At 44.2% G+C, this 19213-nt stretch overlaps 1 protein-coding gene across 6 annotated transcripts in view; it reads right to left on the bottom strand.

The window, feature by feature from the left end:
- Positions 1–1247: 1247 nt before the first annotated feature.
- LOC139576787 (PDZ and LIM domain protein 2-like) overlaps positions 1248–19213 on the bottom strand; it is a 54565-nt gene continuing 36599 nt past the window's right edge. For 2 of the 6 annotated variants that reach the window (XM_071403247.1, XM_071403248.1), the window contains 5 exons: positions 7529–7647; positions 6836–6889; positions 4109–4257; positions 3440–3554; positions 1248–3038 (listed from right to left, as the gene is read on the bottom strand). In XM_071403247.1, the coding sequence (XP_071259348.1) occupies positions 2840–3038; positions 3440–3554; positions 4109–4257; positions 6836–6889; positions 7529–7647 (636 nt within the window). In that variant the 3' untranslated portion in view covers positions 1248–2839. The remainder of the gene's footprint in view (positions 3039–3439; positions 3555–4108; positions 4258–6835; positions 6890–7528; positions 7648–19213) is intronic. The other 4 variants (XM_071403249.1, XM_071403252.1, XM_071403250.1 and 1 more) reach the window with 4 other exon arrangements.

Raw genomic sequence — 19213 nt, 5'->3', positions numbered from 1 at the left:
ATGTGGCCCCCTTCTGGAGGAAAGATAAAACAGCAGTACCTGTGAAAAACAGTCTTAAGTATAAATGATACCTCAGCCTCTCTACTTCCCCATAGTCGCGGGAAGTAGAGAGGCTGAGGGTGCTGTAGCACCGTCTGAAAAATGAGAAGAAAAAAAAGATTTAAAAAAAAGATTAAAAAGTATTCACAAAAGTAGTGCACTTGGCCTTCGCTAGTATTAGCGGATCGATATAGATGTCTGAAGCTCGGAAAAAACTATATTTCATGATCTCTGCTTTGGCAAAAAAAGGTAGTATAATATCTTGCAGGATTCAATAGTTGGAAATGTAAGAGTTGTTGCCCTGTCCCTTTCTCTGTGATGTCATTCTAATAGAATCCAGACAGAACAAAACCCTGTCCTCAAACGTCGAAAGGTACAAAGTTATGGGAAAGACACAAAACATCCATATCAAATAAAATATTTTTCTTAATCAAATAACATGGAAAACATCCACTTTTTGCACAGTATTAATTGACCATCCTTACCAACCACTCAATGTACATTACTGTATTGTTCATAGGTTGGTCATCTAGGTTTGTACCTGTAGACTTTCCATCACCATGAAGAAGAACAATGCACAAGACAGTAACTGAGTACAGTGAGACATCAAGGGCTTTGTGATGATGTGGCTCAGTTGGTAGAGCATGGTGCTCGGGTTTGATTCCCACAGGGGACCAGTGTGAAAATGGATGCACTCACTATTGTAAATTGCTCTGGATAAGAGCGTCTACTGAAAAGGAATGAATAGACCATTTCAGTTTTCACATAGAAATAAGTCGCATTTGCAAAGTATTAAAAAAAAACAGTAAAACATATTCAACAAGTATTATCAGATTAACTGTTTTGTACAGATAATGAACTACTTCCCGCATCTCTGTAAATGACAGACTGAGCAGTCTCTGTGTTCACAGCGCCCAAAGGAGTGCTTTAAAGCATACTGCCTTCAAGTTATGTGTGGGATTATAAAAGCTAATATTTTATTTTGATTCACTGAGATGTACCTTTTTATTTGAGGAAAGGTAATATGTGTGTTTCCATTAGATTTGCATCACTTTTTATATATAATCACAATTACTTGGCCACATGGTTCATGCAAAAGGTCTAAGGATATTTGAGTCTACATGCATTACATATTTAAGAAATCTTACTAGCATGAGATCCATTTTAGGAGCTGTAGGTAACACAAAATGACCAATTCAACCCAAAACCCAATTTCAAGAGCATCAAAGATACAATTTATTCTTACAAAACATAATGCAGAAAAAATCTGCTCATCACCAATTTACAGAGAATAGAAGACCTACTTCCAAGCTCATTTTATAAATTCTGAATGTTGCTCCCAAAACAGCCAGGTTATAGCACAAATGAACCTGACTGTGTCCACAATTATTTCCCTGGTAGAGAGACAGAGGTGGGACCAGTAGGCCAGATGTACCCATCTATAGGATTATCTATAGAATGATCTACAGGATGAGGAGAAGGGGTCCACATGGTGTTTATTGTCCATGGAGCTGGAAGGTTTAGCCTACATGACATCATTTTCAACAACATAAGCTGTTGATGGTACAATTGCATAGCATAGCTAACTGTACAAAAGGTCAACCAAGATACATGTAGTTTTACCCTTACATATTTTTCCAAAATGTTGATGTGTTATTATGAAGTGTGACATTGTGTCTTTCTGTGGGTGCTGCTGTGAAGAAACAGAATATACAGCAATAGCATCAGCAAACCTCTTCACACTAAAATAGTACTACAAGTCATGCAGCCCTGTGCATACACATGCCATCAGACGTCATGTGATACGGTACTATATATTGTTCTATAAAAGAAACATTCACAAAAATGTTTTTATTTATATCACATCTTTATATTCCCTTATTAAAAAAAAAAAAAAAGCAATAAAGCAAATACACATTTCATAATTCCAACTAAACTGATGTGCTACCACGAGGCAAAAGCAAACAACAGTCTCGGCCTGACATTCTAAAGCTGAATCCACTGAAACCTTTCAATAGTGATCCCAATAGCAGGGGGAGATGGCAGCAACGCAGGCACTTAAACCATCACTTCAAAAGGAATGATCGAAACTCTTGCTCAAGTTGAATTCCACAAACACATGCACGCAAGCACACACACAAATACAGTACAAACTTTGACACAGATGAAAGTTCTCCCTTTGTATGTGTATGTCTTCTGTCTTTCAAATGCCTTGGAATTCAAATTAAGAGTTTGTTTCCCTTCCTCCGAACGGGACAGCAGGAGTCTCAAAGCTGTTTAAAGGATTAAAATGTCTGTCATTGATCTGATTCATATACCAGTTCTGTTGTGTAATAAGTTGGTGTAAATGTGGCAAGTGTAGCCAACTAAGTTGTCTGAATGAGATGTTTATTTACTTTATTATATCTATTTGTTTTACCTTTATTTAACTAGGCAAGTCAGTTAAGAACAAATTCTTATGTTCAATGACGGCCTAGGAACAGTGGGTTAACTGCCTTGTTCAGGGACAGAACGACAGTTTTTTACCTTGTCAGCTCGGGGATTGCAACCTTTCGGTTACTAGTCCAACGCTCTAACCACTAGGCTGCCTGCCGCCCAATATAGGTGTATTGTTATCGCTAATGTACAGCTGTAAGGGCTAAACCGGGAGGGCCTGGGAAAAGAAAAGTTCCATACAAATCTCATAGTAACTGAATTAGAAAACTGGAGAGAATAGTTAAATGCTATAGAAAAGGCACAACCTCTGATGTGTTGGCCCTCCCACTCTCGTTCCCCAGCCCATGGTCTATTGCTTTGAGCCTCAGTGGCGAGGTGAGACGGTGGCACGGGGGGCAGTGCCAAGGCCCTGGTAATTCTCGCGGGCATGCTTCTCACAGAACATCTCCTCTCCCACCCAGAAGTGACCTCGCATCTTCAGGTTGAGACCGCACTCTGGTGTAGAACAGGTGTAGCACTCTGGGTGGCGGAAGCGGTCGTCCATGATGCGCACCGCCTGTGTACTGCAGACAGATGGACACAGTCGTACTCAACACAAACATTGTTTCTGCATGTTTCTGCGTATTTGAATCTTTGTACATTACGCACACAAACACTGTAGAAAGGCTTATTAACTCAGCTCCTCTGTATTTATGAGGAATAACCTGCACCTTAAGGAAACGTATCAATGTCAGGGCTTGTATTTGTCAGCAGCTTATTATTACTTATTATTTGTCATCAGTTACGCAATTACCCCTGTGGACAGAGAGAACATGTCACAATTACCCCTGTGGACATGAGAACATGTCATAATTACCCCTGTGGACAGAGAGAACATGTCACAATTACCCCTATGGACAGGGAGAACATGTCACAATTACCCCTGTGGACATGGAGACAGCATGTGACATGAGGTGACTCTTACACAATGCTGGTGCCACACTTCTCACAGGTGTGGTACTTGGGGACTCCGCCCCCGGGTGATGTGGGTTTGGGAGGGGTGGGTTTGGGGGAGAGTCCTGGGAACCGCACAGCTGCCTCTGCATAGAACAAACCAGAGAGCAACAGAGGAGAGCAGAGTCAGTCAGAGCCGACACAGTTTGTCTGAACACCACCAGTTTATGATCCGGGACACACACTTCATGACACATGCTGGTTGTTGTCACTTCATAAAGCTCTTATTACCATCTCCGCTTGTAAAAGTAAAAACAACAACACTCACACTCTGCTGTCCATTGAAAACAATGCTCTAGGTCAGAGTATGTATGCAAGAGTTTCCTTATCTGACTTTATTTCTGCTTTGGACCAGGGGATGGCCTGATGTTTCTATCGATATCAAATAACTGTCTGAGTAGCCAGACAGAATACAAGGTTGATGAAACAATTGAGTAAAATTGTGGTAAATTGTACCGAATTGGACAATATCTGTTATCGGACAATAACCTCTATCGACCTCGGAGTTGACATCCAGTTGACCCATCAAATAGGTTTCAAACGGGACAGTACATCCTACACACCTGTTTATTAGACCAGTGTGTCACAGAGAGAGAGAGAGAGAGTGAAGACGAGTGTGTTTATGGGAGGCTCTGCTCACCCTTCTCATCAGACTCCAAAACCTCCTGCAGCATGCGGAAGGTGTTGGACTGTCGAGGGGCCGTGCGAGACTCCTTGTTCTCCTGGATCATCTTGTAGACCTCTGAATCCCGGTCAAACCTCTGCATGGCAAAATCCGAGCCAGAACTGCTGTGGGAGAGAGAGGGGATGTAGCTATTACCTATTACGTAACCTCTCTGATAAATAGACTGATCAGTCAATCCATATCTATATACATTCCATGTACAATCTATGTTCTATCTACGTACTGTACATATGTACATTCCGTGTATGGTCGACGGTGTAATAATGTCCATATATGTTCAAGGCGATGTGTACATTGTGGAGGATTTATGTGGGGTTAGTTTGAGAGAATCCAGAGGAAATTAAGATAGGGGCAGCAGTCAGCTTTGTGACTGACCTTCTAGCCCAAAGTCTACATTGCATACCCCCAGGAAAGTTGCCAAAGCCAGCCTCCAATCTCAGTCCAAACACTCACAACTGAACTGGATCACCTTGCTATCCACTTACAGCAGCAACTGCTCTAGTCTGAAAATGTCCTGCAGGCAAGGTAAAGAACACATTGAAAACGCCTGTGTAGAGTAGACGGTACCATGTTATCAACTAAGTAGCATACATTATTGGTGTAGTGTTTGGGTATTAAGGTGAAGACATTCTAGCTTATGGCTAGTAAAGTAGAACTGTGGCTAAAGCTTTTCAGATACCCACCACCACAGCAGCCATGATTGGCCAAATAAAGTGGGGAATCCTGCTGTTTGACTCCAGGCATTCCTGGATGGAAAATCACAGAGACGTGTCATTTCTATCATGTACCACTACCCCTCTCTCACGCCATCATTACATTTATGACCCACTGGAGCCAATGGACACCTTTTAGCTTTGAGGCAAGATAACTTATGAGGCAACTCAAGCCAATGCATGGTTTGTGGCCATTTTGGACCAATGGAAGTGCTTGTGATGGGACATAGTCTTAAGAGTGAACACCTCAGGGTAGTTTCTCTGCTGCCTAGCTAATTAGCAGATTAGCAGGCAGCACAGTAGCACTGCACTTACAGGTTTATGAGCAGCACATTCTTAGCCACTGGGGTGGTGGAATGAAAAAGTGGTTCACTTTATTGTTCATTCAATAGCAACTGTGTGTGGTTGCCATTGTTATATTTTCCTAGCCTAGCAACAACTCTGAGAGAAAAAAATGGACAGAAAGATGACAGTCAAATGTACACACGGACCTATGCACAGAATACTGTAGTCAACATTGTTTGCTTGGAGGGAGCCTTTCAGTCAGTCAGGTTGTGTGAAACCGGTCAGACAGACCCTCAGTCCACAGGTGCGGTGTATTGCCATTCACCTGCAGCGAATTGAGCAGAACATCCCTGCTAAACTGTCAGTAAAAGTCTGCCAATTCTCATCATCTGGATCTCTCTCTGTGTTATCATATGCCAGGTTACAGCACATCTGTCAAAACACTGACTGTATAAATTCCCCCTGTGCTGATCTAATCTAAGACAATACCATGGAAAATAAGAATCATTCACATGGCTAATCCTGTTTAAGGCACTATGGAAATGGAGAGATGTGTGTGCATGCCTTCATGTGGACTGGAGTTCGTGCCTGCCTTTCATCAGTATTTGGAACTTACTTCCCACTGATGTAACACGGCTGAAACGGGAGATGGCAAAACGATGAAACAAACCTCCAAGTTTACCCAATGCTTAAACTCTTTCCTTTGCATTATAGAACATGGTTTAAATTGAAAACAGACTCTCCAACACACCCTCCAAGTCTTCATCACGCTCCACTCCACCCTGCTCAATCCATTTCCCTTTTCCCCTCATTCACATTACATCTTCAAACCAATGGACATACTGGGTCAAATGTACTAAGAGCACAAAAGCATGGGAGCAAAGCAAACATGACGGCAGAACAGTGAACGGCAGAAACATACAGATGGAGGGAAATCTGTTACAAAAACGGCCATAACTTGCCTAAACTATATCATAATATACTGTATGTATGCATACTCAAAAGAAGAGTACAACTGGAATAGGCTACACATAACACACAGTATCTTGTAAATAATATTGTCAGTTGGCTTTTAAGTAAGTACTTTGTGGACTCCACAACAGTCAGAATGTTTTTAAGAAACCACTCTAGAAATGTGCACATGGAAAAAGTGTCCTTTTCATGTTTCCACAGCCACACTTGGCACAGAGAACACCTGATCTTCCTTTAGTGAAAATACATGTCTTTAAACAAGCCTCAGTCCAAACAGATGCTATCACTGCTCCCAGCTCCAACAGCATTCTCCAATGTGAGAACAATAGGGCTGTTGGTGTTGTTTGTATTGCTTCATTCAAAAACACAGCCATACTAATTAAAGCCAGTTGCCCCTAAACTCATTACCAAACACAATAAAAGTCAGAAATAACTCACCTCAGAAACAAAGGGGGAACAAAGAGGAGAATTCCTTTACAACTAGATAATCTTTGCTTTCAGATGTAACAGTTGTTCTTGGCTGCACGTCTATCCTCAGCTGTGGTAACCCAGCAAACACACAAAAACACAAGCACACACGCAGAGGCACACACCTATATATATACACCAAACAGGCGCAGGAGAAGATTGAGTTTCGGACTGAAAAGTGTGCCTTTCGGCTGTCACTCATTGGCCTGGAGAGAAAAGAAGCATCTCAGGGGGTGTCTCTTACCCTGTGATTGGCTGAGTCAGAGGGGGGGGAGAGGCTTGATGTGAAGCCTGGGGCCTACAGAGTGGGGGGACAATTAGGGGAAGAAGTGAAATAAGACATTTTGGGGGATAAGAGTAAAAGCCTGAGGTGGCTGGGTCTGATGCTATATTCTGACATGTCACATGAACAGCAGAAAGGAGAGGCTCTTTAAGAACTGCACACAGACACACCCCAACCTCTCCAGGAGGGAGGAACACTGAGTACGGCTAAAAACAGACTACCTGAGAGGCTTTGTAAGGAACAGTTGAACAGGTTTGAAAAATCTAAACTTTCTTCTTTCTGTTCTTTTTGGCTGATGAGTAAATAGCACTACAGTATGAGAGCACTGACTCTCAGAGTAAGGTACAATCAAAATGTCTAATCAATTAAGTCAATGTTTGATAAAGACAGCTGAATCCTTCAATGCACACTAAAATAGTCTGACTTGTAGCTCCAAGATCAACCACATCTGTTTTGGTTAACTAAGTGCTGCGTTATGCGTTTTTACACATTACGCTGAATTGCTACAGGAGTTTGTTTTACCCTAAGCCTGTTTGTAGTAAGTCATAATCACATATTCAAAATACACAATAACAACATACGTTAGAGTGGGTAAATTTGTACTGTACATCGTGGTAGATCTGTAGAGGAGCCGAGGATTGAGAATGTTCTTACCTGCGTCTGGGGGAGACAGACAGCTCGCGATCAATAGGGCTGTGGGGCGAGTAATGTCCTGGAGGGGTGGGGGTTCGACTGGTCACAGAGTTATTCCTGAAGTCCGGAGAGGAGAACTCCTGTGGAGACAAAGAGATGTACAGGTCAGACTGGTCTGATCTGCATGGATCATCTTCTTCTGCTCGGTCAAACCACCTGCAGATGCTGAAACCCAGACATACACTTTATAGAGTGGAACGAGTTTATAGAGTTGAGAAACCTGATGAGACCATGAGAAAGAAAGCACCATGTGATGCAATAACTCAATAAAGAAGTCAGATAAAGAAAGAACTATATTCCTTTCACTTACTGGATTTTATTTAATGTTGTTTCAAAAACTTTGCTTCATCAAGGGTGGATTGGCAATGAAGAGAATGTTCTGAAAAATCACAACAACTAAAGAAAGAGATGAGCCTGGATGGGGAAAACGTTCTTTAAGCGAATAGACAGACAAAGAGCTGGACAGGTCCACATGAATAGGAACAGTCAAGGTCAGAAAGGGAGGGCTCTATGTGAACAGGTGACAGAAATGACCTCCCGGGGCCAGTTCAGTTGGGTGCAATGATCATGTACCAATGTAATCAAGGTTTGAAATGATTATGTTTTTGTCAAATACAATCTATTTTTGAGCTTCTTGCGTTAATTTGCAGGGTACAAATGATTTATAATTATGTTCTGGCCCCCTGACCATCCGCTCAAGAAAATAAATCGGCCCGCGGCTGAGTCTAGTTGATGACCCCTGTGCTAGTGGCACCGACTTTAAGGACTTTTGGAGATCAATCCACAAAAGCAGATTTACCTAACTTGGTGGAAATTGAAAGGATCTCCAGGGTTTGCCATCCCTGAGTCCGGGTCTGGTAACATATACATCTGAAGGTTAACAATGAGGTAAAGCTATGGCAGAAGTTTACGTAAGAGGGCTTTAAAGATAAAAAGAGCGCAATGCATCGATCTACAAAACTTCAAGGAGGGCCAGCTTACTTTCTGATAGAAAATACAATGATGAAATGTATTGTGTGGATTGGAACCAATATGATTGTCTGTCATGTAGAATCAAGTCAGCTCTATTAATTTCATTCTACAGTATCTGTTAAGTTTTACCTTACTGAATACACCCCAGATGTTCAGAATACACACACACACACACACACCTGTAAGCCTTCACTTCCTCAATCTTATTTGTGTACAGTAATGAACTAACAGTTCTAATTCTGGTGGCCATGGCAGACGGTTGCTACAGTCATAATGACTGGTGCTAATAAAGGCTCTGATTTGTCATGGTTTTGCTCCTGCCCTTCCCATACTGCGGGTTTCAATGATCATGAGTGATCATGAGACACTCCCAGCATTCCTGTCCTTTTACTAACTCGTCCCTCCTTATCAAGCTCCCATTTATCTCCCAGCCCTAACTCCACGTGCAGGCTGCCTGCCCGCTTGTGTCAACCTTGTTAGCTTTTGATTGCTATTTATATCTCAGCTGGGACTCAGGTCTCAGCCCCCAGGCCTGATGACGGAGATGCTGTTCGCATGGTAACAGATGTTTGGCATTGGCTCACTTGTTTGTTTGAATAGAAGGGGAGAGCCAACGTGTACTTCCATCGTGGACGCCAGATGTCCTACAATTATGCATGGCAGTTATAAACCATTATGCCGCATTGGGAAAGAGCAAATGGCAAACTTTAGCAACTTATTCACCTCGGCATGCTATGGTTTACTGACAATGCTTCCTACTTCCATTACCTAACTGCTCACTGCTAGAGTACCAGCTTGACAAGAAGCTACTGCCAATGATGGTGGATAATGAATATGTCTCATTATGGCCGTTTACCATTGGAAAAAAATGGTCACGGTTCCCGTCTGAGTAAGCGGTCTATCCTTCCTTCGGGTGAACATACAGTTCCTTCATAATCTCTAGCAAGCGCACTCGAGAAAGGGAACGCCCACTGACACAGACAGGATTATTTTCAATGTGAAACTGCCCAATAACACCTGCCCAAAAAAGAGCCTGTGAGATGTCTCGCCTTCTCTTCTGTCTCTAGCTACTGCTTTTATTAAGTCACAAGAGGGAGCTAGAGTGACATCATTGGTTACAGCCAAGCAGTAGAGCCCTAGAGATCCTGAAAACATGGACTGAATGGCTGTGTGTGTATGCATGAGTTTGAGCGTGCATTTGGTATGCACACATGTGTGCAAGTTTAATGGTATTATGCGTTTCCTATGTGGTGTCGGTTCTAAGAGAATTTCACACCAGGGACATGGGGCACCCAGAACACAGAGCACACCTGGTCCACTTCTGAGCAACTCATAACTCAGCGCAGACACTTTTACTGTCAGGAATCCCAGAAAACAGATAGATTTTATTACAGTGCTATGCACTGCATCTAACTGTGACCACCTGAGATCCAATTCTAAAAGTCTCTCAGACACGCAACAAAATCTTTATTTTCTATGGGGTATTCAGCTAAATCAAAAGTGAAATGAAGCTTGAAAAGTGAACACTACAAAAAAGATCAGTCACTTTATTTATGCTCTACAGATGGTCATACTATCATCAAACTATCTGCTGATAAGCAACTGCTTGCTAAGGTTATGGTTAGGGTAAGGTTTAGAATAAGGATTAGGGCGGGGTTCACCAAAAGGCGGCCCACGGGGCCAATTTGTCCCATGGCTGATTTTATTTGTCCCCTCAATTTTTCAGAGCAAAATAAATAACAGTGCATTCAGAAAGTATTCAGACCCCTTGACTTTTTCCCCATTTTGTTACGTTACAGCCTTATTATAAAATGTATTCAATAGTTTTTCCCCCTCAATCTAAACACAATACCCCATAATGACAGAGCAAAAACAGTTTTAGATTTTTTTGGCAAATATAAAAGTAAAAAACTGAAATATTACAATTACATAAGTATTCAGACCCTTAATTTAGTACTTTGTTGAAACAACTTTGGCAATGATTACAGACTTGAGTCTTATGACGCTACAAACTTGGCACACCTGTATTTGGGAAGTTTCTCCCATTCTTCTCTGTATATCCTCTCAAGCTCTGTCAGGTTGGATGGGGAGCTTCACTGTACAGCTATTGTCAGGTCTCTCCAGAGATCGGGTTGAAATCCGGGCTCTGGCTGGGCCACTCAAGGACATTCAGAAACTTGTCCTGAAGCCACTCCTGCGTTGTCTTGGCTGTGTGCTTAGGGTCGTTGTCCTGTTGGAAGGTGAACCTTCGACCCAGTCTGAGGTCCTGAGCGCTCTGGAGCAGGTTTTCATTAAGGATCTCTCTGTACTTTGCTCTGGTCATCTTTCCCTCGATCCTGACTAGTCTCCCAGTGCCTGCCACTGAAAATCATCCCCACAGCATGATGCTGCCACTACCATGCTTCACCGTAGGGATGGAGCCAGGTTTCCTCCAAACGTGACGCTTGGCATTCAGGCCAAAGAGTTCAATCTTGGTTTTATCAGACTAGAGAATCTTGTTTCTCATGGTCTGAGAGACCTTTAGGTGCCTGCAAACTCCAAGCAGGCTGTCATGTGCCTTTTACTGAGGAGTGGCTTCCATCTAGCCACTCTACCATAAAGGCGCGATTGGTGGAATGCTGCAGAGATGGTTGTCCTTCTGGAAGGTTCTCCCAACACCACAGAGGAACTCTGGAGCTCTGTCAGAGTGACCATCGGGTTCTTGGTTACCTCCCTGACCAAGGCGCTTCTCCCCCGATTGCTCAGTTTGGCAGGGCGGCCAGCGCTAGGAAGAGTCTTGGTGGTTCCAAACTTCTTCCATTTAAGAATTATGGCGGCCACTGTGTTCTTGGGGACATTCAATGCTGCAGAAATGTTTTGGTACCTTGCCCCAGATCTGTGCCTCGACACAATCCTGTTTCTGAGCTCTACAGACAATTCCTTCGACCTCATGGCTTGGTTTTTGCTCTGACTTGCACTGTCATCTGTGGGAACTTATATGGACAGGTGTGTGCCTTTCAAAATCATGTCCAATCAATTGAATTTACCACAGGTGGACTCCAATCAAGTGGTAGAAACATCTGAAGGATGATCAATGGAAACAGGATGCACCTGAGCTCACAGCAAAAGGTCTGAATACTTTTTTCTAAAAACCTGTTTTCGCTTTTCCTTATGGAGTATTGTGTGTAGATTAATGAAGAAAAAAACAATTTCGTAAAATTTTTGAATAAGGCTAACATAACAAAATGTGGAAAAAGTCAAGGGGTCTGAATACTTTCCGAAAGCACTGTATAATGTGAAATAGGACAAATATAAGCGGCCACCTAATTATTATTATTTATGTGACTCCCTTTCCAGTCTCGTCATCAGTTGGCATCAATGCCCCCACAAGCCCATCCCAGGAAAAGCTGTGTCTCCACCCCACCCCTCTCCACTCCAGCTCCCAGCAACAGAACAGGCCTGGGGCCTGAAGCTGACTGAGGCATGGGCACTGGTGGAGCCAGGGACTCTCTGTCTCCATAACCACCAGCACCCGCTTCCAATTCAGCAGCCCTTTGAACAATGGCTCTGCTCTCAATCGGTCCAGTTTTCCATTTATTTTTCCAGTGCTTGTGCAGATCACTGCTCATTGCTCTATGCCAGGAAGCTTTTACCCGGAACGATCAGTGGCATTCCTCACTGTAATTCCTCTCAGGGTCATTATTTCCCCAGAAACAAGGGCCAGATATTGTTAGTTATCACTTTCTCCATATCATCTTTGAATAAGTGCAGAAAACCTCTCCCTTCTCCTCCTGCTATTGGCTACAGTAGTCAAAATGTCAGTCTTTTCCTATTGAAATCCTTTCTAACGGCTACATGTCATCTTAGGCTAACCTGTAGTTGTACTTTTATAAACATCTTGCTAATGAAGAAGTAAGAGTCCAAATCTAGGAGCGTTACATCTTAGAGAACATCTTTATTTCCTCTGAGATTCGATGAAGTCTCCTGTCAGTATCAGATACCAACTGAAGTCATGTTTTCAGAAACAATTTTTAGCTAGTCAAGTGAGTGAGCACTTTAATTACAGCTGTGATCCATAAGGCATGAGAGGAAAGAAGGAATAAAGAAAAAAAGTTAAACAAAAGCAACAAACAGGCACGGAAAAACAAAGGTTGGACGACGACAGGGACTAAGCAGCTGTGATTGAGTTTGACCATAGATGGGCTCAGTAGCTTGGTATGGAGAAGTAGTGGAGTTTCGGCATCAACAACACCACTCCATTTTCCTCTATTCTCCTGACCTTTTATAGAAGCAGCCATGTCACCTCGGATTGCAGCAAATCCCCCTGCGGATGCCCCAGGGGATGCCACTCACTGGCAGAGGGGCACCGCCAGCCGGGCACAATGGCCGTTTGTCTTGGAGAAGGTGAATGGTGTTGGGAATGTCAAAAGCCATAACATTTGGGGAGGAAGCCCTCCCTGATTAGACCTGCTCTGAACTGTAATCATAAGCTCTTAACGAGCTCTGGGTCATCAAAGAGCCTGCCTGCCTGTTGCACAAAGTGAGGTGTGCACAGGACAAATTACACTTCAAAGCCAAACTTTGAACTTGAAGTTAACTTTTGAATCTACATGCCACTCAGACGATGCCACTCTCGTCTTGCTGCCATTTTCAATTTTGCCACTGAAATCTGCTGTCATATTTGATTAAAGAAATCAACTGCAGCGAATACAGTTGTGCTTATTCCTAATGCTCTAGGAAAAACCTAAGGAAGAAAGACAATCCAGGTCCAAGCCATATCTCAATCCCAGGACATGGAAGGAGGATGGAGTTAGTGAGTGAATTAATTCATAAATGAAAGAGAGAAAGAGACAGACAGACAGAGAAAGAGAGAGAGTGACAGAGAGAGGAAGGAAAGGCATGAGTGAGAGAGAGCACAAAAGAGAGAGTTCTGAATCTGACACACAAACATGCCTCAGTCTGGGATTGGAGACACAAACAAACAGGAAATGGAGAATTGGAAGCGGGGGCAGCTGTTTCAGATCAAGGCCCATGGGAGACACGGGACATTGGCATCTCTTTTACATTTTGGGAGCGGAGAAGCTCTCCGTCTGGCTCCAATCGGGGCCACTGAGCATCATCATCATTATTACCATCATGCAGCTTCAAATACAGGGCATGGGCCAGCAGACAGGGGTAGACGACACACAGAAGACGATACAACTATATTTTGGGGACTGCTGTATGAAAACACTTTACATGAACATAAATATGGGACAATTATCCAGGGGATGGCAGGAGTCCTCGGGTTTGAAGGGAGATATATGCGTACTGTATATATCCTGCAGTATGTGTACTGTCTATGCATGGAGGTCTCCTGTAAACACCTGAGGCAGACTAACCTGCTCTTTATCCTCCATCAACGCTGCCTCAACTCTGTTATTACGGTTACTGTATTCAGAGGTGAACTACTGTACCATAACACCATACTGAGCGAAATAAGATATATGATACTCCTAAGTATTTGAAAGAAAGGCTGTTTTTCTCAATGTTTACATATAATAACATACATTAAGGGTGAGACATTCCCTAGTGATAATGGCGGGTGCTGACTGCTGAGCGCTGGTGGACTGACTGAGTCTCAGTAGGAGGTTGACTCTGGTTGACTCTGGCTGTGCTCGGACACTGTGGGGTGTCAATTCCAATATCACGGTCACCATGGTGGCTTCAAAGACTCTCAATGGTCAATACATAGCATCAGCGAACCAGGGTTAATATACATAATTGGTTCTGACAGGACCCTGCTTGGTCACAATGAGAACATGTCTAAGAGGCTGATGGACTCAAAAGCTTAACACCCACCTGAGTGATGCACTGCAATCTCTCTGTGCCAACAAACTTTCTAGCAGAGACTGTGTGAGCTGTAGTAGTGTATGTTTTTCCATTACCACCAGCAAAGTAGCATCATTAGACTCTCTGACGCGGAAAGGGCATTTCAGATCATAGTCAGAGTCCTTATGGGGATGATTACTTTAAATAGGAACTTTGCCCCCAACTTTGTGGCTAGCTTCTCATACACACAGAACTTGAGCTCCCCTCAAACTCTTGTCTCTAGGCAAAGCCCACTCATGTTATGGTGAGATCATAGGTGGTCTCATATACTGTAACTGGTCTCATAAGCGGAGCAGTCCACCCACCCACCCAGCCATCAGCCAGGCTGCCACCAACAGGCCCAGATACAGTGAGAAAACTGATGCCAGGCAGGCCGAGAGAGAGTTTATTTATCCTTGGAGGGAGCTATGAGCAACACATTTCTCAACCTTATTAAATTCCCCACAAGGCTCCAACTGAAGCTGCATATCAAACTCATCTGGAGTTCATTATGGTTTTGTTAAATCGTCGGACATTTAATTTATGATTGGCAATCTTTGATCGGCAGAATCCACCCTTTCATATACAGTGCATTCGTATTCAGACCCCTTATTTCCACATTTTGCTATGTTACAGCCTTATTCTAAAATTGATTAAATAAAAAAACATCCTCATCAATCTACACACTACCCCATAAACGCAAAGTTAAAACAATTCTTATTATTTTTTGCACCCAAAATACTGAAATATATAAGTATTCAGTATTCTTATTTACATAAGTATTCAGACCCTTTGCTGTGAGACTCAAACTTGAGCTCAGGTGTATCCTGTTTCCTTTGATCATACTTGAGATGTTTCTACAACTTGATTGGAGTCCACCTGTGGAAGATTCAATTGATTGGACATGATTTGGAAAGGCACACACCTGTCTATATAAGGTCCCACAGTTGACAGTGCATGTCAGAGCATAAACCAAGCCATGAAGTCAAAGGAATTGTCCGTAGAGCTCAGAGACAGGATTGTGTCAAGGCACAAATCTGGGGAAGGGTACAGAAAAGTTTATGCAGCATTGAAGGTCCCCAAGAACACAGTGGCCTCCATCATTCTTAAATGGAAGAAGTTTGTAATCACCAATACTCTTACTAGAGCTGGCCGCCCGGCCAAACTGAGCAATCGGGGGAAAAGGGCCTTGGTCAGGGAGGTGATTAAGAACCCGATGGTCACTCTGACAGAGCTCCAGAGTTCCTCTGTGGAGATGGGAAAAACTTCCAGAAGGACAACCATCTCTGCAGCATTCCATCTGGTAGTGGCCAGACGGAAGCCCCTCAGTAAAAGGCACATGATGGTCCGCTTGGAGTTTGCCAAAACGCACCTAAAGGATTCTCAGACCATGAGAAACAGGATTCTCTGGTCTGATGAAACCAAGATTTGGCCTGAATGCCAAGCATCACATCTGCAGGAAACCTGGCTCCATCCCTACAGTGAAGCATGGTGGTGGCAGGATCATGTTGTGGGGATGACTGGGAGACTAGTCAGGACTGGGAGACTTGTCAGGATTGAGGGAAAGATTAATGGAGCAAAGTACAGAGATCCTTGATGAAAACCTTCTCCAAAGCGCTCAGGACCTCAGACTGGGTCGAAGGTTCACCTTCCAAGAGGACAACAACCCTAAGCACACAACCAAGACAACGCAGGACTGGCTTCGGACCAGTCTCTGAACGTCCTTGAATGGCCCAGACAGAGCCCGGACTTGAACCTGATCGAACATCTCTGGAGAGACCTGAAAATAGCTGTGCAGTGACGCTCCCCATCCAACCTGACAGAGCTTGAGAGTATCTGCAAAGAAGAATGGGAGAAACTCCCCAAATACAGGTGTGCCAAGCTTGTAGCGTCATACCCAAGAAGACATGAGGCTGTAATTGCTGCAAAAGGTGCTTCGACAAAGTCCTGATTGAAGGGTCTGAATACTTATGTAAATGTTATATTTCAATTATTTTGCTTTGTCATTATGGGGGTATTGTGTGTAGATTGATGAGGGTAGGAAAAAACAATTGTACACTGCATAACAATGAGAGGCACCACTGAAGAAAAAAAACAAGATGCACATACCAATTTAAGACTTGGAAAAAGGGAATTGTGGTCATGTATTGAGAGATTGCACTGAATGTTTTAGTTGAAGAAATGTTCATATTGTTCTATATCCCATTATTTCTAAAATAACCTATTTTAATGAGTGGAGAATTTGGAGCAATCTTCATAAATCAATATTTCTGCTGTTTCCTCATTAATCCCATGGCTAGTATTTAACTGGACGGACATTTGCAGTATGACTGACTGCAGCAACGTTTTGCTTTACATTTGTACCTGGAGGGACACTTTTACCAGACTAACAATTATGATTTATGACAAACAAATGGATCCATGACAACCCTTATCCCAAACTCAAGGTCATATCCTGCGTAAACTAGAGAATATATGCTGACGTGTCAGTTTCTGCTGGAGAAAGGGGCAGTTATTCACACGGTTACCTTGACAACAACTTACGGAATGTTCACATACCATTTGAACGCCTGAGCAAACCGCACTAACTAATAAAAAGGTCCATCTCTCCTGGCCAAAATCCCCCCATAAAGTGAGTGGGGCCAGCAGCGTCCCCGGCTCGGTGGAGAATGAGCCCAGCCCAGGGGCCTGGGAGGCAGGCAGGGGAAATCTGAAGTGTCCCAGTTAACTTTTCCACTTCAGGGGACAGAAAAACAATGGTGCTGATCAATCAGTGGGGATGTGGAGAGGCATGCTGCCCGCCGAGGGGCCACAATGGACCCTGGCTTAATGGGCAGAGCGGCCAGAGCCCACGTGAAAAGGCCTGGCTCTGTCAGCTCACAGCCCTCACTCTGTGGAGAAGAGAAAACATCCCCGTCCCTCGCACTCCACTCTCCTGCCTCCACCACCCCCACACTGGCTTTAGCCTGCCCATCAGACAGCACACCCCAGGCCTGCCAAGCCAGACAGCAGCTCTGCTCATGTCAGACCTGAAATAGCACATCAGTCCCAGCGATGTCTTCTCAATCTGTTTGGATATGGTGGTGAGGAGGAAGAGCAGGGAGACAGCAAGGAAGAGAGGGGAGACTGATTGAAGGCGAAGGTATATTTTAGACGTTGATCTGGAAGAGCGCTTTCTGAATATTTTTATCTCAGGCTAAAGAAAGCAGAGAGAGCAATTTCAAGTAAAAACCTTTGACTTGACTTGAACAACATCTAGTGACATTCCTACTGCTGTATGCCAAGCCACCATCTCTCTGCTCCACAGCAACAACCACAACTTTGCACTCCAACCTGCCACACCCCCCAAAATAGACTGGGGTGAAACCAGCGGCTTGTGTGAAGGCTGGCCTGCTGCGAGCCTGCCTGCCCATCTGGACGTACAGTATGGGTGGAAGGAGGGATAGACAGATAGATGGAGGGATGGGTGGATGCAGGGGTTGTCCTCCCCTGGATAAAGAGTTTAGTGGGGACCATGGTGAGTGTCACAGTGCAGTTGGCCATCCCCCAGTATGATGGTTTATACAGTAACCATCCCGTCCCCGACACAGGATGAGGCAGCCCACCAAGGCTACCCTCAGGAACCGCAGAGTGTAGAACTGGAAACCCAGACCGGTGATCCTGCCCCTAATGGCCCAATGACGAGCCATGTCTTCTGAAAAAGAAGCTTGGTTTTGGCCTGGCTCGTCCCAACAGGGATGCTGTTGTGGTCACTTGATGTTATGAACAGACGCGCTGCTTCCTACTGATTCCTGGAGGTGGCCAGCAGCGGGGCCAACTCAACTACAGCTCCAGGCTTGGCTCAGGGTATCCTGGGAGGAATCCGGGACCTGATCCAACTGTTGTCTTTAGTAGGCTGGCCTCTTCCTTTTGTCATGGTGTGCCGGTCCAGCAGATTGTCTAGCTGGTAGCTAGCACAGGGCAAAAGCAGTCATGAGCCATGACAAAATGTGGCAAAATAAGATACTACTATTAAGCCTACTTAGATTGCAGGAACAACTTTCCATGTTCTGTATTTCAATACATGGAAATTATCTCCACCCATCAATTTGTGAGCCAGGCTAATGAACCATCCAACCCAAAACAAAATTAAGCTTTTTTGTGCATTAACATTACTGTACGTTTGATATCTTTATCAAGCCCATTATCTAGCCCAATGGAAGGCCACTGTCATCAGTAATGGTGGCTGAATATGGGCCTATACACAGCTACTGTACTGTATGTTCTGGTTTCAGCAGGAGCCAGATCTCTGAATCCATTGTGCATGAGTGACGTATGGTGCTGTCAACTCTGTTCAGTCTCCTCATCGTTCCAGTGTGGGTTTCTGGGTCGGGTACAATGGGTATCTCTGTGCTGGAGCTGGTTGTATCGTATAAGGGAGGGGAGTGATGGTTCTGGGGAGTTGTTTGGGAATGGCAGAGGCCCTCCCGTGTCCCAAGTGTCCCTCTGCCCCTCTCCACCTTCCTTGCCCATCTCCTAGAGCTCCCCAAGCGCCCCATCACACAACGGCAGGCCTTGTAAGGCTGGGGAAAGCAAACACCAGCCTCCCAGAGGCCCTGCCATCAGAGCCACTATTGTACAGGGTATTTTCTCAGGATATCCAACACTCCGGTAAATGGGCGATCCAGCACATCCCAGTTTCCTCACTTGGAGAGCCAAAACATGGGTGGAAAAGCCTTTTAGACGCTTTTCAGAGTGGCTGATCACCTGATACAGCAGTACTCTGCACCTCTCAGGCGGGACAGAGGGCCTTGTGAGGGGAGCGGAGGCCCCGCTGCTCACAGGGCTGCAGTGTTCCTGCCAGCA

Source organism: Salvelinus alpinus, chromosome 5 (genome assembly GCF_045679555.1).
Source record: "Salvelinus alpinus chromosome 5, SLU_Salpinus.1, whole genome shotgun sequence".
Taxonomy (NCBI): Eukaryota; Metazoa; Chordata; class Actinopteri; order Salmoniformes; family Salmonidae; genus Salvelinus; species Salvelinus alpinus.
The sequence above is the reverse complement of the archived record's forward strand: the minus strand, read 5'-3'. Positions and strand labels throughout refer to the sequence as shown.